This window comes from Marmota marmota, unplaced genomic scaffold (genome assembly GCF_001458135.2).
Source record: "Marmota marmota marmota unplaced genomic scaffold, marMar, whole genome shotgun sequence".
Lineage (NCBI taxonomy): Eukaryota > Metazoa > Chordata > Mammalia > Rodentia > Sciuridae > Marmota > Marmota marmota.
In genome coordinates this window covers 4,998,901-5,015,932 of record NW_026000171.1, presented here as the reverse complement: position 1 = coordinate 5,015,932, position 17,032 = coordinate 4,998,901, and the positions used below count along the sequence as shown (strand labels likewise).

General features: G+C 52.6%; 1 protein-coding gene across 4 annotated transcripts in view; it reads right to left on the bottom strand.

Annotated features, from left to right (window-relative positions):
* The window catches only part of Tspan11 (tetraspanin 11), a 77,233-nt gene that overhangs the window by 18,490 nt on the left and 41,711 nt on the right, over positions 1-17,032 (bottom strand). For all 4 annotated transcript variants that reach the window (XM_048787683.1, XM_048787682.1, XM_015500752.2 and 1 more), the window contains exons 3-4: positions 16,816-17,007; positions 831-905 (exon numbers count right to left, since the gene is read on the bottom strand). In XM_048787683.1, coding sequence (XP_048643640.1) covers positions 831-905; positions 16,816-17,007 — 267 coding nt within the window. The remainder of the gene's footprint in view (positions 1-830; positions 906-16,815; positions 17,008-17,032) is intronic.

Genomic DNA, 17,032 nt, shown 5'->3' with positions numbered 1-17,032 from the left:
AAATCAGGGCCACCTTGAGGGCCCTGGCACGATGGGCAGAGCAGAGCAGAGGTGGGGGAAGAGACACCAAGGGTCACCAAGGGTCACTCAGAGCTATGAGGCTAGCACCGGCTGCTTTCCAATAGCTGTGGATCTGAATTTGATTACAAGGTTATCTTCAAAGCATTACCAATTGCTACCCTGTGGGCACCGTGTGGACACTGGTTCAATTAACCAGCATGGTGGCACACCCTCTAGCAACCCCAAATCACCTTACACGTGACCTTAAACCCCTGATTCCCAGGCCACAGCAGGGGAGAGGACCAGACTTATCACTTTACCTTGTTCATTCTGGGCAGAAAAAGCCTGAACTCATTTTTAAAGATTATTTTTTTTAGCTGCAGATGGACACAATATCTTTATTGATTCATTTATTTTTCACATGGTGCTAAGGATCGAACCCAGTGCGTCACAACGTCTAAGGCAAGCGCTCTACCCCTGAGCCCCAGCCCCAGCCCCCAGAACTCCCTTTTATGGTCTTGCATGCCACCCTGACCCAAGCCCTTCCCCTGGATGTCTTTGACAGATGGATTCAACCTCTAACTATCCTTGGAAGGGGAGAGGGATGGCCCAGCCTCCCACGGGGAACTCCCTCCACCCCCAGCTCCCATGTTGCACCCATTAGCATCAGCAGAGAATGGCTGCAACCCAGAGAGGAAGATGGGATCCAGATGTGCAGAGGGTCCTCAGGCCTGGGAACCAGGACCACCCTGAGTGGGACAGCCTCAGTGCCCCCTGGCTATTGTTTCTTCAGGGCACTGGCAGAGAATGGGCCCTCTGATTCCACTTACCCTCTGGTAGTACACATGGGCCAGGACGCCTGCCACCAGCTCTACCAGGAAGATGACAAGCAGCAGGCAGAAATACTAGGACCAAGGAGAGAGGACAGTCACCACCAGGGATCAGAGCATTCCTGGGACAAATGTCCCCCCCCGCCCCCCAAAACAAATAGGAGCAGTAGAGACACCAGCTGGGACCGCCATCACCTACCATCTTCCTTCTCTTACCAGCAGGAGGTCACAACCTCTTTGGCACCAAGTGCCCCCCCCCCCACTCTTCCACCCATTGCCATTGCTCTGCTGTGATCCAGACATCCGCCTCCCCACTGAATGCCCACCGGGTTACAGGTGCCAGCTGTCATAATAAGGTGGTTATTGCCCTCAAAGTTTGTGGTAGGGGATAGACAAATAAGTGGTTACAATGTTGTGCTATAAATACTACTATAGGGAAAGCTCTAGAAACGGTGAGAGGGTCCTAGTGGGGTGAGCAGTCAGAGAAGGCTTCCTGAAGGTGGTGAAGCCTGAGCAGCATCTCTGAGGACGTGGAGGCATTTTCAGGTGGAGGAGGAAGCAGGGGTAGAGCGTACTCAGGGAGTGGCCAGGGCCCAGGTGGCTAGAGAATGGGGGGCCATAAACATTGATGTGGCTGTGTCCCTGTAGTATGCTGTTTTTAAGTCCTTTGGGTATAGTCCAAGGAGAGGAATAGCTGGTTCAAATGGTGGTTCCATTCCCAATTTTCCAAGGATCTCATACTGCTTTCCATATCGGCTACACCATTTTGCAGTCCCACCAGCAGTGTTATGAATGTACCTTTTTCCCGAATCCTCGCCAACACTTATTGTTGTTTGTATGCATAATGGCTGCCATTCTGACTGGAGTGAGACGAAATCTTAGAGTGGTTTTGATTTGCATTTCTCTAATTGCTACTCTAATTGCTAGTGATGATGAACATTTTTTCATATATTTGCTGATTGACTGTATGTCCTCTTCTGAGAAGTGTCTGTTCATGTCCTTGGCCCATTTATTGACTGGGTTATTTGTTTTTTTTTGATGCTTACCTTTTTGAGTTCTTTATAGACCCTAGAGATAGCAGCACAATTCACAATAGCTAAACTGTGGAACCAACCTAGATGCCCTTCAATAGATGAATGGATTTAAAAAATGTGGCATATATACACAATGGAATTTTACTCAGCAATAAGACAGAATAAAATCATGGCATTTGCAGATAAATGGATGGCGTTGGAGAAGATAATGCTAAGTGAAGTGAGCCAGTCCCAAAAAACCAAATGCCAAATGTTTTCTCTGATATAAGGAGGCTGATTCATAGTGGGGTAGGGAGGGGAAGCATGGGAGGATTAGATGAACTCTAGATAGGACAGAGGGGTGGGAGGGGTGGGAGGGGGCGGGGGGTTATTAATGATGGTGGAATGTGATGGACATCATTATCCAAAGTACATGTATGAAGAGATGAATTGGTGTGAATATACTTTATATACAGAGATATGAAAAATTATGCTTTATACGTGTAATAAGAATTATAATACATTCCGCTGTCATGTATTTAAAAAATAAAATCAATTATAAAATAAAGAGAGAATGGGGGGCCAGAGGGGCTGGCTGGGCGGTGCAACCAAGACTCAGGAGAAGGCCCAGGCTGATGTCCAAGAGGCTCCTGGGCCCCTTCCTGCCCCATGCTGCCTCCCAGCCTTCGCAGCCTTGCCGTCTGTTCTTCCCATCACCATGCCGGCCTCCTCCAGGCCCAGGGCAGCTCTTCAGCTCCCCTCCTGCTGGGGCTTCCTGGCTGTGCACTGTGACCAGCAGGACAGGCCCCGCCTTCTCCCCTCCCACCAGGCCTTGCACTGTTAAGGAGCCTCTGGACATGGCTGGACCCTGGTGTGTTCTTACAGGAGTCAAGAAGGCAGGCCCACATGGGCTGGGAGGGACCAGGGAGAGGGAGATAAAGAGGTGGGGGGGGTGAAGGGAGGAGGGGAGGGGAGGGCTGGGTTGGTGGAGCAGAGGGTGCCCACCAGAGGTCCACATTCCAGTGGCTCCCCGGCTGCAGGGCAGACCCTTCGTGGAGGCTTAGGCCATCTGGACAGGGGATCCCAAGCTCCTGGGTGTTGGGATGAGGATGGGAGAGGGTGGCAGGTTCCATGAGGGCATGTTCCCTGGGCCCCATGGTCTACAGATGGTTCTGAATGGGAACCAGGGTAAGCTCAGGCAGGGAGCTAGCAGGTGGGTCTGTGGATGGTCCCCCTCTGCCCTCTGAACTAAAGTCCAAAAACCTGGTCTGAAAGGCTGGTGGCCAATCAACCAATGGGGCTTGAGTCCGGTGCCGCCACTCTCTGGCTCTGGTTGGGTGACCATGAATGCCTTACTGTAAATTAGGAAAATGTTCTCCAGTGAGAAGACAGTGGCTCAGTGGGAGCTGCTCAGGCTGGATTTCATCCTTGACTGGTCGCCTTTGGAGGATGCAAGCTTTAGGGCCATGCATGGTGGCCCTGACTGTGGGACCGGCTTCCCTTTCCTCTCCAGTGGATAATGGCTCTATGGCCTGTCCTGCCCACCCCGAGTGTTGGGAGGACTACAGGAGGGGAAATGCGCTTCGTGATGCTCTTCCCTCCTTCTTCCTTCCCAGGGCTCACAGCCCAAAGGCGTGAGGTGAACAATGCTTGTGAGCCAGAGGCAGCACGGTCATCCCAGGCCATGTGTGGAGCTGCCCATCCTGTCAGACAGTGTCGGAGTGTGGCTGCATCGTCACTCAGGGTCTTCCCTCTCCTCCACCTCATGTTCCTCAGGGCCCCTGGGTACTGGGTCCCTAAATTCTCTCTGATGTGGCTGTCCTACCTGCTGGTTCCAAGTGCCCTCCTCTCCCATTGCCCTACCGTGGTTCTGAGGACAGCCCGGTCCTGTCACACAGGACCTGTGGGCCCTGAGGGCTGGCTACCTCCAGGCCTCCTGGTGCACACCTGTGTGCTCCCCGAGGTGGGAGGAAGGGGTGAAGGAGTGCCTGTAACTGTCGGGGAGAAGCCGCAGCTGCTGGCAGCAACGAGGGCAGCATCTGGCCTCCCGCCTTCCCTCCATCAGTGCTGTCAGCTGTAACTGGCACACGGGTGATCGTCCTGAAGATGTGGCCATGTCACGCTGCTCCCCTGGGGGAAGCCACTGCTCCAGTTGCTACTGAAGACAGGTGGGGAAGAGAGAGGAGGGAAAGGGAGAGACAGGGACGCACACTGCTCGAATTAATGGCAGGCTAGCTCCCCAGAGACTTGTCTGGGGCATCCCACGGACTAGTAATCGACAGGCCGACAGTGGGAAGGGAGGGGCATTAGTGCTGAGCGGAGTGAGGGCTCCAGAGTGTGAGATGCCGTGGGAGGAAGGTGAGGGCCAGGCCTGGGGATCTGAGGGGAACGAAGCCAGGGTGCTTGATGGGCATGCGCTCTGGCTCCAGGCAGCAGCTTCCGTGCAGATTGGCTGCAGGTGTGTGACTCACCTGGGCGGGGGAGGCCCTGAGTCACAGCTCCCTGTGTGACAGCTCCCAGGAGGCAAAGGGTGGTACTCATTGAGATCCTCCGGCTCCAGGGTCCTGGCAGCCCTGCCTGTGGCTGGCTGAAGTCCCCTGATAATGAGGCTAGGTCGCTGAGGTTTTTGCCTTGTGTGTCCATGGGTTCTCACAAACGCCTCACCTCTGCCCTTCCACTGAAGGGTGGCAGTCCTTCCAGACATGTCCAGTGGACTTATCTCAGGACTCCTAACTGCTGTCTGGGCAAATCTGAGAAGCATTCCTGGTGTCCCTGAGTACAGTTCCCTTCCATACAGGCCACACTGTCCAGCCTTGGAGGATTTGACCTCCCTGGTCCCCCTGCCTGGAATTCCAGTGCCCGCTGTCCTTCAATGCCCCAGCTAGGTCCACTAAGCCATCCCTGGTGGGCAGTGCCAAGCCCCTGCCAATGCTCGCAGAGGTCCATCTGCCTGCTTCCTGCCCGACGAGCACTTTCTGCTTGCTCCTTCCCTCTGAACTGGGAGTCCCTGCCTGCCCGCCACACTGCTCCCTGGGTTGGCCTTCCCTGGTAGAACCACACAATTGTACCCACTGCTTGGTCTCGGTTGATTTGGCCGCAGGTATCAACCTCTGATGGCAGCTTCTGGGAAATGGGGCCACTCCCTAGATTCTTCTGGCTCCTCCACAGTGGCTGGAATGGTCTTCGGTCTAGGTGTCTGCTTGGGAAACACCCCCTGGTTTATATGGAGGGGTATGTTGCTTACAAAGTATGCCTCTGAGACAACAGGAGCTGGACAGAACCCACCAGAACAGCCTGGCATGATTTTCCTCCTGGAGGCCATTCAGCAATGTCTGGAGACATTATTTTGTGGTCACATCTGGGAGAAGGCAGTACTACTGGCACATTAAAAGTAGAGGCCAAGATGCTGTTGACCATCCAGTCACGCACGGGGCACTTCCCACAATAGAGAATTATTTGATCGAAAAGGTCAGTAGGGTCAAGGTTGAGAAAACCTGAGCTAGATATTTGCCTTTTAATTCTAAGGCTGATGCTGGGATCTGATTTGCATAAGTGTCTCTGTGCACTTTGGGAGGCACAAAAAGAAGATCTTGGAAATGTTCCCTAACTTCTGAGAAGCCAAGAACTGAACACAGAATCAATCCTCCTGCCTGGGAGGGCAGGAAGTTGCTCACCTTGACCTAAGCAAGGGCCAGGAAAGTCTAAACTGCTTCAGCTCACATCCCCAGAGGATCTGGAGGCTGGAGAGGGAGTTTCATGGGGCTAGGGACATTCCTCACACTGCTGAATGGTTCCCGGGGGAGAGTCTTGTTTTCTGAAATAGTTGTAGATCTCCCCAGTTGCTTTTAGTGAGCAGAGAAGGGATGTGCTGCCATTAAAGTTTGTAGAAGAGATTAACTCTAGGAAGCCTGGTTCTGGAGTCACTTATTGTCTTCTTTTACATTTGGTTTGGTATTGGTTTTTGAATTATTAAACAAAAACCAATAAGGAACTCTCAGCTAATTTGTCATTTGTGTGAGTTCTATTTAAACGCAATTTAGTGTTTAACTTTTGCTGTCCTGCTTTCCTAGCTAGCCATGCCAGGGAGAGCCCACTGTTCTCTTGAGGGGGCACCCAGAATTGTTGGCATATGGCTTAGGAGGTGTGTTGGCCATGCACGCGTAGGCACCAACAGAGGGCATGCAGTTTTACTTCAGTGGGAACAGTGGCGAGGCATTCCTTCCAGTAAAAGAAAGAAAAAATTAACCTCTCCTGGGCAGAATCAGTGCCTTATTCATCTGAGCAGCCCCTGAGTACCCCAGTGGGTGCTCTCCAGCAATCACAGCCAACACTTTTGAGCTCTCCCCAGGTGTCAGCCCATCTCCACAGTGCTCCACGCCATCTCCCTGCCACCCTGGAATGAGTACTAGTGTTACTCATCTCACTGCCACGTGAGCGTTAGTCTCAGGCTCATCTTATAGACAAGGACACGTGCTTGGAGGAGCTAAATAGCTTGTCTGAGGTCACACGGCAAGTCCATGGCTGAGTGAGGAAATGTAGGCAGGAGTTTTGGCACAGACCTCGGTCTCCTGGTGGCTGAGTGGTACTGTCCCCACTAAACAGCTGATGGGCACATGGATGAGCTCGTGTAGGGTGAATTCTGCATGTTGGGGGTGTGTGGCTCTGGTGGACATGGGGGTGGCAGCAGATGAAAGTGGGTGGGTAAAGGTGGAGACACAAAAGAGGAAGTCCAGGAAGCCCTCCCCAGGCCCAGAGCACCCCTCTCTGCCCCACGCTTAGTCCCCTGCCAGCTGCTCCGAGTGCCGGAGAGGTAGACCAAACGTGCTGCACATGGTCCTCCCCTGGCTGGGCTGCCCTCCTCCCTGCGAGCAGTGTTGCAAGAAAGTCCTCCACCTGCCCCTCCTGGGCTCCCATGCCTCTCTCTGCCCCCTCTGCCCTTCCCAGCCAGCTCATCTTGGAAGCCAGTAACTGTGGGGACAAACCTGTGTGCACACAAAGCCTGGACCCCAGGGAAACTTCCAGTTCTGAGCTTTTGCTCTTGCTGTCCCACTGCCTGGAATCCCCTGCCTGACTCTTGTTCTGCTCATTGGCAGCGGAGTCTCTGACACTCAGCTGTGGCACCACTTCCACGCAGCCTGCCCTGAGCCGGAAGTTTCTAACCTGTGAGCTCCTTGCTGGTGTCCTGTTTCTGAACCTCCCCCTGAGTCCAGGATCTCACGGCTTGTCAGGCTCCTTGGGACTCTGTGGACTCGAGTCCTGCTTGCTCTCCTGGTTCTGATCTGTACCCAGTCCCTGTGAACCCAGGGGCTATATCTGAACCCGTCACTTTGACCTCCAGCCCTATATCCAGCTCCACTTGGATTTGGGTGACTGGCCTGCTTCTGCTGACTCAGGGTGGCCCTGAACTTTCCAGAAGTGATTGATCACCTGTGTCTAGATCTGGGGAAACTGGTAATGAGAATTTCAAAGAAAGGTCATGTAGCATCTGTCCCCATGGCCTCCTTAAGAAACATCCCATTTCAAAACATGCCACACTGGTCCCAAACCATAAAAGGAACCAGTGTGTTAAGCCCAGAATGAGCCCCACACATTAATCCCTCCTCCTGCTTTATATATCAAAGTGGTTTTTTTTTTTTTCATTAATTCTTTAATGGAACAGTTTGAACTAGAAGCAGAATTGAATACTTTCTAAAATTATAGGTCCAAAAGGAAACCAGGACAGTATAGCATTCTCTGGACCAAATCAGTACATTCTCTCAGAGGCTCTGCAGGAAATATGCAGAAATATTTCTCCTTGTGGCATTAAGGTGATTAATTAGGAATCTAATCTTTGGATGGACTTACATCACATGGGGGCAAGCTGAGCCCCGGGTAATTTCTGGGACAGATTTGCTGGGCATTAGACACAGGCCAGCTCAGCCTCAGCTGGTGCCATCTCTGTGGTTAAGTTTTAAGCACTTCATAAAATTGGAATTTCAGACTTTCTCCACTGGACAGATTTTGCCAAAAAGAAGGGAGCTTGGTGGAAGTGTTCCTCTGTTGTCTCTCCCACCATTCTGCATGATCAGACAAAGAAATGGTGGTAAAGTTTCCTGCCAGGCCTCAACCTGACAAGTGAGGCTCCGTGTCCAGGTAGGCTTGGCTGGGGTGGAAGTACCGGCCTATTCTCATAACAGTGCAGAAGCACACAGAAGAATCCAGATAGGCCAAGGTTAAGTTGCAGGGAGAAGAGCCCATGAGGCTCCCAGCCGGCTGTGAGAGGATTACAGAAGCAGGCAGAGGGAGGGTCAGAGAGCTCAGAGCAGCCAAACAGGAAAAGATGGAGCCAGCTGTTTAAGCAGCAGTGACCTCGGGGCAAATTATTTTTCTGGCAATTAACCACAGGCTGGAGGCAGTCAGCTGTTTGTGCAGAAGACAGAGGATGTGGACTGGGAAGCCTCAAGCCATTCTTGGAACAAGATGTCGCAGTTGGAAAGATGAAGGTGACCTCTCCCCATCCTGGCACCAGCCCAGGACTCACAGGCTGGGCTGCAGGGCCACGGCCACACTGGATGTTGGGCCTCAGCCATTTCACCTGGGGCTGCTCTACACTGAAGAGGCGAGGTGTGCCCCGGACACTGGCTGATCCTGACACCCAGTTCTCCTAAGTTCTGCTGGAAGCAGAGATGTGGACCAGGGCTGGGCTGACGACAGCTCGGAGAGGGCAGGGCAGGGACTATCTGCGCCCTGGGGAGGCAGGAAGATTCCAGAGGTACAAGAAGTTGTAGCAATGGCCATCCAAGTCCAAGCCAAAATGTTGGGGGTCCATGAGGATCATACTGCATGCATGTGTTGGGGGTGGGAGATATGGAAGGAGAATATGGTTCCAGAAATACAAACCCCAGATAGATGTCCACTAGGTTTCAAGTGGGGGCTACTCAGAGTTCATCTGAATGGGCTGAGCAGGGTCCACAGTGGGTGGCAGGGCCTGGCTAGCTGACTGCTGGGGTGAGGACCAGGCTCTATATGGGGACACATGGCCTGGGGAACTCAGAGGCTGCTGTTGCCCAGTGGACTTAGGCATGGGGGAGAAACTGATCCCTGGAAGGGCCTAGCTTTCCCAGTGGCTATCTTCTCACAGGCTGGTGGGGAGAAGGTACGGCTATGGAACAGAGGGCCTGACCAGAGGGCAGGGGCAGGGACCCCAGGAGAGGGTCCATAGCAGTGGCAATTCTAGGATGAGACTAACGACAGGAGGAAGGCTGAGGAGGAGAACTTCCAAACAAAATTGAGAGGCAGGAAACACCAGGCTCCAGGGAACAGGCAGCCGGGAGGTTAGGAAATGTCCTGGGCTTACGTCGGTCAGAGCTTCTGAGCAAGTCCAAGGATGAATTCAGACCACTTACAGGGCCTTTACCTTCCAGTACAGGCATCTTGTATTCCTCACTAGACTTCAGACAAGGACAGAGTCCCCGTCCCCTGTCCTCCCTCTGCTCCTCACCCTGCCAGTGCCCAGCAGAGCAGGTCAGGCTGGGAGAATGTGCTGGAAACGCTTGTTGAGGTCGATGGATCAGGCAGCCCCATCCGTGTCATATGGAGCATTACACAGGAGGGGAGGTGATGGAGGAAGTTAATCGACTGTAAAAACTGCCCATATAGAGAATGCTGCGGCAGGTGGCAATGACCAGGTGTATCCGCTGCAGCCCGAGGACACAGAACGGTGCTGGTCAGGGAGAAGAGATGACACAGAAGGTACCTTGGCCGGCGAGTCCTGGATCAGCTTGCTTCTGTGACAAGATGCTGTGTGACCAGCACAAACCATTCACCCTTTCTGGGTCTTCTACATAAAATTCAAGCTTAGATGGGAAGGATGTCTTGGTGCAGTATCTCCATCAGCCCTGAAGAGCCAGGACCAAGCATCCTCCCTCCTGCTTCCTGTCTGCTGTGCAGGGATGTCTAAGGAAACACCTGGGCTTCTCCCCAGTTCTTGTCTCACTGCGGTTCCTCTCTGTTAGTGAGCAGGCTTTCTGTTCTTACTTTGGAGTCGGGGAATGCCACATGCCCTCCTGTCTGCCCTGCGGTGGGCTTAATGGGGCACACAAGCTTGTCTCAACCGGTGGTGGAGAGGTGCCAAAGTTTTTGGCTGCAGAAGGAAAGTCACACCCTCTAATTAGCAGTAACAGTGATCCTTTGACCCCCATCTCTTTGGCTCCTGTGTCTTATATTTCAGACGATTCTAAGTGCCTCTAAAACCTGAGCGTGAACTAGGGCACTGAGTGTCAATTTGGGGCATAGACTCCTCAAAGCTAGGGCCAGGACCTGGCATACCAGGTGGGAATCCAGACACTGCCACCACTAATCTATTCCCCACCCGGGCTGGAGGGGGCTGGCAGCCCCAGGGTTTGCCATTGATGCACAGCAGACATGGGCAGGAGGTGTGGATCAGACACTCAGGAGGAAGGTGTGTCCTTCTCTCTCTTGGTGTCCCTGGCACAGGACAGGGATGCAGCCAACTCACACTCCCAGGTGAGGTGCAGTGGGGTGGGGATATGCAGTTCTTTAAATGACCACCTTGCACCTGTTGACCCCTTCCTTCTGTCGGCCCAGCAGAGTGGAATGGTCATGGGGCTCCGGACGGCCTCAACAGATGTTGATATGTCCGGATGGGGCATTGTGATGATAGAGTTCTCACCCCAGATCAATAACCTTGACCGCAGTTCACCTCCAGAACTTCCTTTGCAGGTATGTGCTTGTAGAGTATGATCGGTTCCAACGTCAGCAGATGAAACGTCACTGGGAAGAAGGGAGAATCTGCATGTGCACGCAGGCTGCCAATCATTTGCTGAAGGATGGCCGTCATTCAGATCGTCTTTCCTGGGGCTTCCCCTGCACACCAGCTCACTTGGCCAGTACGGGCCCTGACTGTGCCTAGGTAGGGGAGAGGGTCTGTCTTATGTCAGTTTCCAGAATCTGCCCAGGAAAGGAAACCAAATAATGGAAGGACAGTATAGAATCCCCAAATGTACTCTTGGATTTGGGATGCCCTCCTGACACAAACTTGTGTGTACGTGTGCACACGTGCACATGCGCGCACACACACATATACATACACAGAGTTTCTTTTTGACCCTCTTTTATTAGCCTTGTTCTGAGATTTGGCTGGGCTGGGGTGACAAGGAGCCCCGCTACAGGGATTATCCACCCACACATAACCAAGTTGACCTTTTCTAACTAGGCCAAACATCTCCTGTGGCTTCCGATCAGGAATGATTTCTGCCACACCTCCAGCATCCCAGAGCTTTGGACTGGATCAGGGGGCAGGCAGCCAGGAAATGGACCCCCAACCATCGCCTCCATGCTTCCTGTTTCATTCGGATAGAAACTGGGGTCCTGAGTGATGGACAGGCCTGTTCTCTGGGTGGGAGGCATTCAGGCAGAGCAGGTAGAGTCCACCTGGCATGGGCAGGGGTATGGGGGAGGCCCTGCAGGGAGCGTTGCCACTCAACAGGCTCTGTAAGCCCCTGGCTGTGTGTCCCCAGGGAAGACTCTCTCTCTGGCCAAGGATGGGGTGGAGAGCCATCTCAAAGCATGCTTTCGCATGGCCCCCAAACTAAGCAAGGCCAATGCAAAGGAGCTGGTGGAAAAGTCTTGCAAAGAGGAGGGGTCATGTTCCACTAAGGAGCTGTATGGATGTATCTCACATTGGAACCAATTTTAGCTCCAATTTCAGGCCTTTCCTGATGACCTCGACAGGCCGACTCTGTGGGTCTCTCTGCAGCCATCTTGAGGCCAGCATTTGAACCCTCCTTCCCAAAGAACCTGAAGAGAGGTCCTCTTATCCATTTCCCTTCCTCCACTGAAGAAACCTTGCTGGATGTCTCATTCTGTTGGAAAAGAACTACAGATTTCCAAATCCCTGGTTGTAGGATCTGTCCCTTTGGGACTTAGGAGCAGCTGACTCAAAGATCAAAGTGCCATCAAACAGAGTAGGCGATGACCACCCTGTGGCCAGATGGTGAGTGGAACAAGACAACCTAATGAGATTTTGGGTGGATGCGAACTCCCAGGGCACAGGGACCGGGCTCTCTCCAAACTTCATCTCATCACCAGCTTCTTTGGGGAGTGTGGCCTTGGCCAGGATGTGGGTATCCTGGGAGAAATGGCCCTAAGAATAACTCTGCCTATTTAGGTTTCTTCTCAAAGGAGGTTGGTCATGGTGATGGTGATGTAAATGTTAATTAGAGCTACCCTTTTATGATCTTTACATAATGTGGTGACTCGTTTCCTAAGACCTTAAAATGCTTTTTCATTATCCTCACACCTCATCCCATAGAAAGATGGAAATTCCAAGGTAGCAAGGACAGGCTGAGTGGCCTGCCTACCCAGGGTCCCAGAGAAACTTGGGTAAATAACAATAAAATCTGCTTTTGAGCCCCAGCCTGGATATCATTGCCCTGGATTGGAGACCTGACTCCCTGGCTCACCAAATCTTGGCATCCTGCATGGAAGCTTTGCCATTCTGGGTCCCCTCATTTTTAGAAATTGGTTTCTAGAACTTTTTACTTTTTCCTTCATCCCCTAAAAATATAAGAGATCCTGATGAAGACCCAGTTCAGTCTGAGCCATCCATCTTGATCTTCACTGCACTGACGATATAAAAGTTTGCAGAACCCAGACTCTAAAAATAGCCTCCTCTTTTGATCTTGGTGGCATCGGTCCTGGTCATTGGCCTTAGGCTCAGATGGCCTGAATTATGTGTCCCTCTCGTGTAGTCTTAGCTAAAAATGAAGAGCTGGTGTGAATAATTTAAAGCCCATTCCCTTTCCCCTTCTGCAGATTTCCAATGCTAAGCCGATGGTTTCAGCACCCTCAGAGACGCACTATTCACATCCCTGATGAGCATCTCCTTCTTAGAAAGTGACTTTGATGGGCTGCAGTTGTCCTAGGATGAAGGGCTCAGCCTGGGACAGACAGTGTGCCTGCATGTGGGCTGGACAGCCCCTCCCTGTGAACTTGAGATGCTAGTCCTCCCCCTCCTCCCCTTCCAAGTTGGATGCCCATCATTCGGATGCCCAGTCTTTTCATCTGTCCCTTTTCTCTTTGGGGATCACTTTGTGTAGAGCCGGACGCCCTGCTTCTCCCTTTCAGTTTCCCTCAGCCTTCTACCGATTAAAGATTTCAAAAGGAGTTTGACGTGGGGGAGGAGATGAAACCAAGAAGGAGCCTCCAGGAACCACATTGCTTGGTCTAAACAGGAGCCTGGGTTCTAAGAACTTCTATTTGTGTTAGCCCACGAGTGGCCGACGGGGACTTTCTCTGTTTAAACAATCCAGAGCCCAATAATTCATTGCTGGGGATGGGGCCAGGATGTGGCTTACTCAGGACCTTCTGCTTGCCCCTTTGTCTGTCCTTGGACCAGCTGTGTCACTGCTTCTTTGGGGGGTGGGGGATGGGAGGCAAAGCAGAGAAAGAAGGTTCTAGGCTGTGGGGTGTGCTGTTTATTAGCTTGTTGCCGGACATGCCTGATCCCACTGTCCTATACAAGTGCCTGTGTGTGTGTGTGTGTGTGTATGCACATGTGTGTGTACACACACACACACACACACACACTTATTCCTGGAGATTAATGTCCTATCTGAGGTGCAGATGGTAAAGATTTTCTTCCATTCGGAAGGCTCTCTCTTCATGTTGTTGATATTTCCTTTGCTGTAAAAAATCTTTTTAGTTTGATATCATCCCATTTATTGATTCTTGATTTCACTTCTTGCACTTTAGGAGTCTTGTTGAGGAAATTTGGTTCCTAAGCCAACATGATGGAGAGTTGGGCCTATATATTTCTTCTATTAGGCGCAGGGTCTCTGGGTCTAATGCCTAGGTCCTTGATCCACTTTGAGTTGAGTTTTGTGCAGGGTGAGAGATAGGGATTTAATTTCATTTTGCTACATATGGGTTTCCAGTTTTCCCAGCACCATTTGTTGAAGAGGCTATCTTTTCTCCGATGAATGTTCATGGCATCTTGGTCTAGGATGAGATGACTGTATTTATGTGGGTTTGTCACTGTGTCTTCTATCTTGTTCTTGACCTCAGTTTCAAGCTCTTGCTTCCTCATATGGATGTTCAGTGACACTGAGCCAGAGAGGTCATCCGTGCTGGGTGGGGTGTGCATGGACACAGGCATATCTCTTCAGAAGAAGCAGAACTAAGAAGGAAGTATCTCAAACCAGATTGTCCAACAGCCACTGTGCCCCAGTCCCGCCTCAAGCCACAGAGGGATGGCATAGTTCTCTCCATTTTTCAACCCTTGAGTTCAGAAGGTGAGCTAAGGACAAGCATAGGCCCTGACCTTCCTCTACGTCTCATCTTTCCTGCACTGCCCTGGGCACAGAGCTTGGTGCCCTCTGAACAGTCCATGCAGACCAAGGGATAGGCTGTGCCCAGGGAGGCTGGAGACAACTTTCATCATGGATCAGCCAGGATGGCTGGACAGATGGTGGACTGTGTAAGAACTGAGCGAGGAGGGAGGGGCCATGAAGGTGTGGGGAGCAGGGCAAGGGCAGGAGCTGAGCCCTCGGCTGTCCTGACCTCTGAGACTGCCCAAGGAAAGGGCTATTACGATGAGCCTTCTCACAAAAGCCAGTAGTTTGGAGTAGGCCCTGGTAGTGCCTGGGCAAGCTCACCCTGCAGGGTCCTGCAGCCTGGAATCTCTGGGTGGGTGTTGGACTCCATGGCCCTCCACACTGAGCCAGCTGTGACCCTGGTGTGCTGTTACCTCCTCACTCTAATGGAGGCAAGGAAGCCCATGGATATTCAGGTGTCCAGGTCCTACTGCCAGGCTTCTGGTCTCCCCCTACCTCTGGGGCTGGGCCCTGTCCCAAGTTCTCCTCTGTATCCAACCAGATCTCTGGGTGCCCCAGATCTGCACTGCCCTCCACAGGATGGGGAGCGCCGTGTGCTGACATTTACATCCTCCCCACTCAGCTCCTGTGCCTCCATCTTCCATCGGTATCCCCAGGGCAAGTGCATGCTTGGAGGGGATTCTGAAGACTGGGTTTTTAGTCCAGCTCTGCATCTCTGAGCCTCGTCTCCTCATCTGTAAAGTGGGGTGAAAATACCTCTGGAGGCCAGGAGGTGTGGTAGGTCACATGGTCTTGGGAGATGGACAGCACGCCCCTCACTGGCAGCATGTGTTGTCAATTTAAATGCTTGGTATTTTCTCCCACTGCCTACACCGTTTTATGTATATAAGGGCTTTGAGCATCTGCGGATTCCATGGGGGTCCTGGAAACATCCCCCACCAATACCAAAGGACGACTGTACTCACTCCAGGCCACGTGAGGGAGACCCAGGCTGGCTCAAAGCACCCCGTCTCCACTGCTGAAAGGACCTCAAAACCCACATCTTGGAGGCCGGTGTACTGTAGGGTTTCACCCCCTACAGCACTTCACTGTGCACCTGCCAGCACCCTGGCTCTGGGCTATTCCTCAGAATAAAATGAAGGAATTCTTCAAAACAGGGGCGAGCCATCCAGCTGGGTGTGCATGCAGCAGCTTTTATATCCAGGGCGAGAAACTAGGTCGCTGCTGGTGAGAGAGGCTGCAGGCCCACCCTCAGGCTCCCGGGTAGCACCCCTCCCCTGCTGACTTCCCGGAACCATGTGCAAGACAGAGTTGCAAAGTCCACAGTGGACTCTGGGTAGCAGGCGTGGGGACCGCAAGGGCCCTCCAGGCCCCTTCCTGAGGCCTGGTTTCTCTTTGAGACCTGGGCCAGTTCCTTGCTCATTTGGACTGTTTTTCAGCCTCCTTGTCCTTTCCTCCTCTGCACATTGGTCTTGGCCCCAGGAGGAGCTGTAGGGTGAGGAGGATCCCCGACCAGAGATCCTCCTGGGCCACAGGAGCCAGCCACTGCCAAGCAGTTCAAGGGTGCCAAGGAGCTGGGTCCGCCCGAGTCCTGAGTTGGACTCCAGGCCTCTGGCTCTCCTGCAAGTTCCCCACCTGGCCCTTTTTCCTGACTCTGAGCAGGTGTGGATATTCTTCCCAGCTTCCCAGGAGAAGTGTGTCAAGGAGCCCACAGAGCCTATAAACAGTAGCCATGAAGCACCCCAGCCACACAACCAAATTAATTAGACCTGATTGAGCTCATGGATGGAGAACATGTAAAACAACATCACAGGGATGTAACCGGAAAATCCAGAAACTTTACAGGACAAACGACCTCATTCCTTCAACCCATAGATTGAGAGAGACAAGAGATTGAAATTGATGGTGGAGCCCAGAGACGGAAAGAGACTTAGGAAGCAAATCAACCAGTTTTAACACATGGACCTAGTTTAGATGTGACTCAAACTTAAAAAGAAAGAAAAGATTCCCGGTCAGTTGGGGTAATCTGAAACCGTCTAGTTATTTCATGATATTGAAGAATGAATTGTTTTAAGATATGATAACAGTAGTATTGTTATGCCTCCTAAAAAAAATAAGGATCCTTAAGTTTGAGGTTAAATATGTGCAGATGACATGATGGGGTGCCTTCAAAATGCCACCGGGGCAGAGGAGAGGGCAGTCATGGTGCACCGGAGAGGAGGTCAGCTAGTGAGGACAATCGGTGACCCGGTGAGGATCATGGAGTTCTATGAGCATACTCCTTATCTTCCCAAAGGAGGAGGAGGAAAAAGAGGGAAGAGGGAGAGGAAGGGAAGGAGAAGGGGAAATAGAGGAGGAGAAAAGGGAAAGAAGGAGAAAGAGAAGAGGAAGGGGAAGAGGAGGAGGAAGAAGAGGAAGCGGGAAAGGAAGGGGGGAGGAGGAGGGGAAAGGGGAGCAGACGCAGAAGGCCGCAGCACGGCTGCCACGGGGGTCCTAGGACCCAGGCGAACGTGGCGACCCGGACCCTGGAGGGCCTCCCTGTCCCTGGTCCTTCCGGCCCCAGCACCTTTCTCATCCAGGGCTGAGGCCACTGGGGGCGGTGGCAGCGCAGGACCTGTCCCCAGCCCAGGCACTCACCGTGGACAGGCAGCTCTTCTGCTCCCGGATGATGGCGCCGAAGCCCAGGAAGCCGGTCACCACGACCAGGGCGCCCGCGAAGATGAGGATGTAGGCGGAGGTGGCGAAGGTGCTGGAGGCCAGGACGCTGAGGTAGCCGCTCTTCTCCACCAGGGTCCACACGCCCACGGCCATGACCGCCGCCCCGCCCACCTGTGGGGGACTCGGGTGAGAGCGG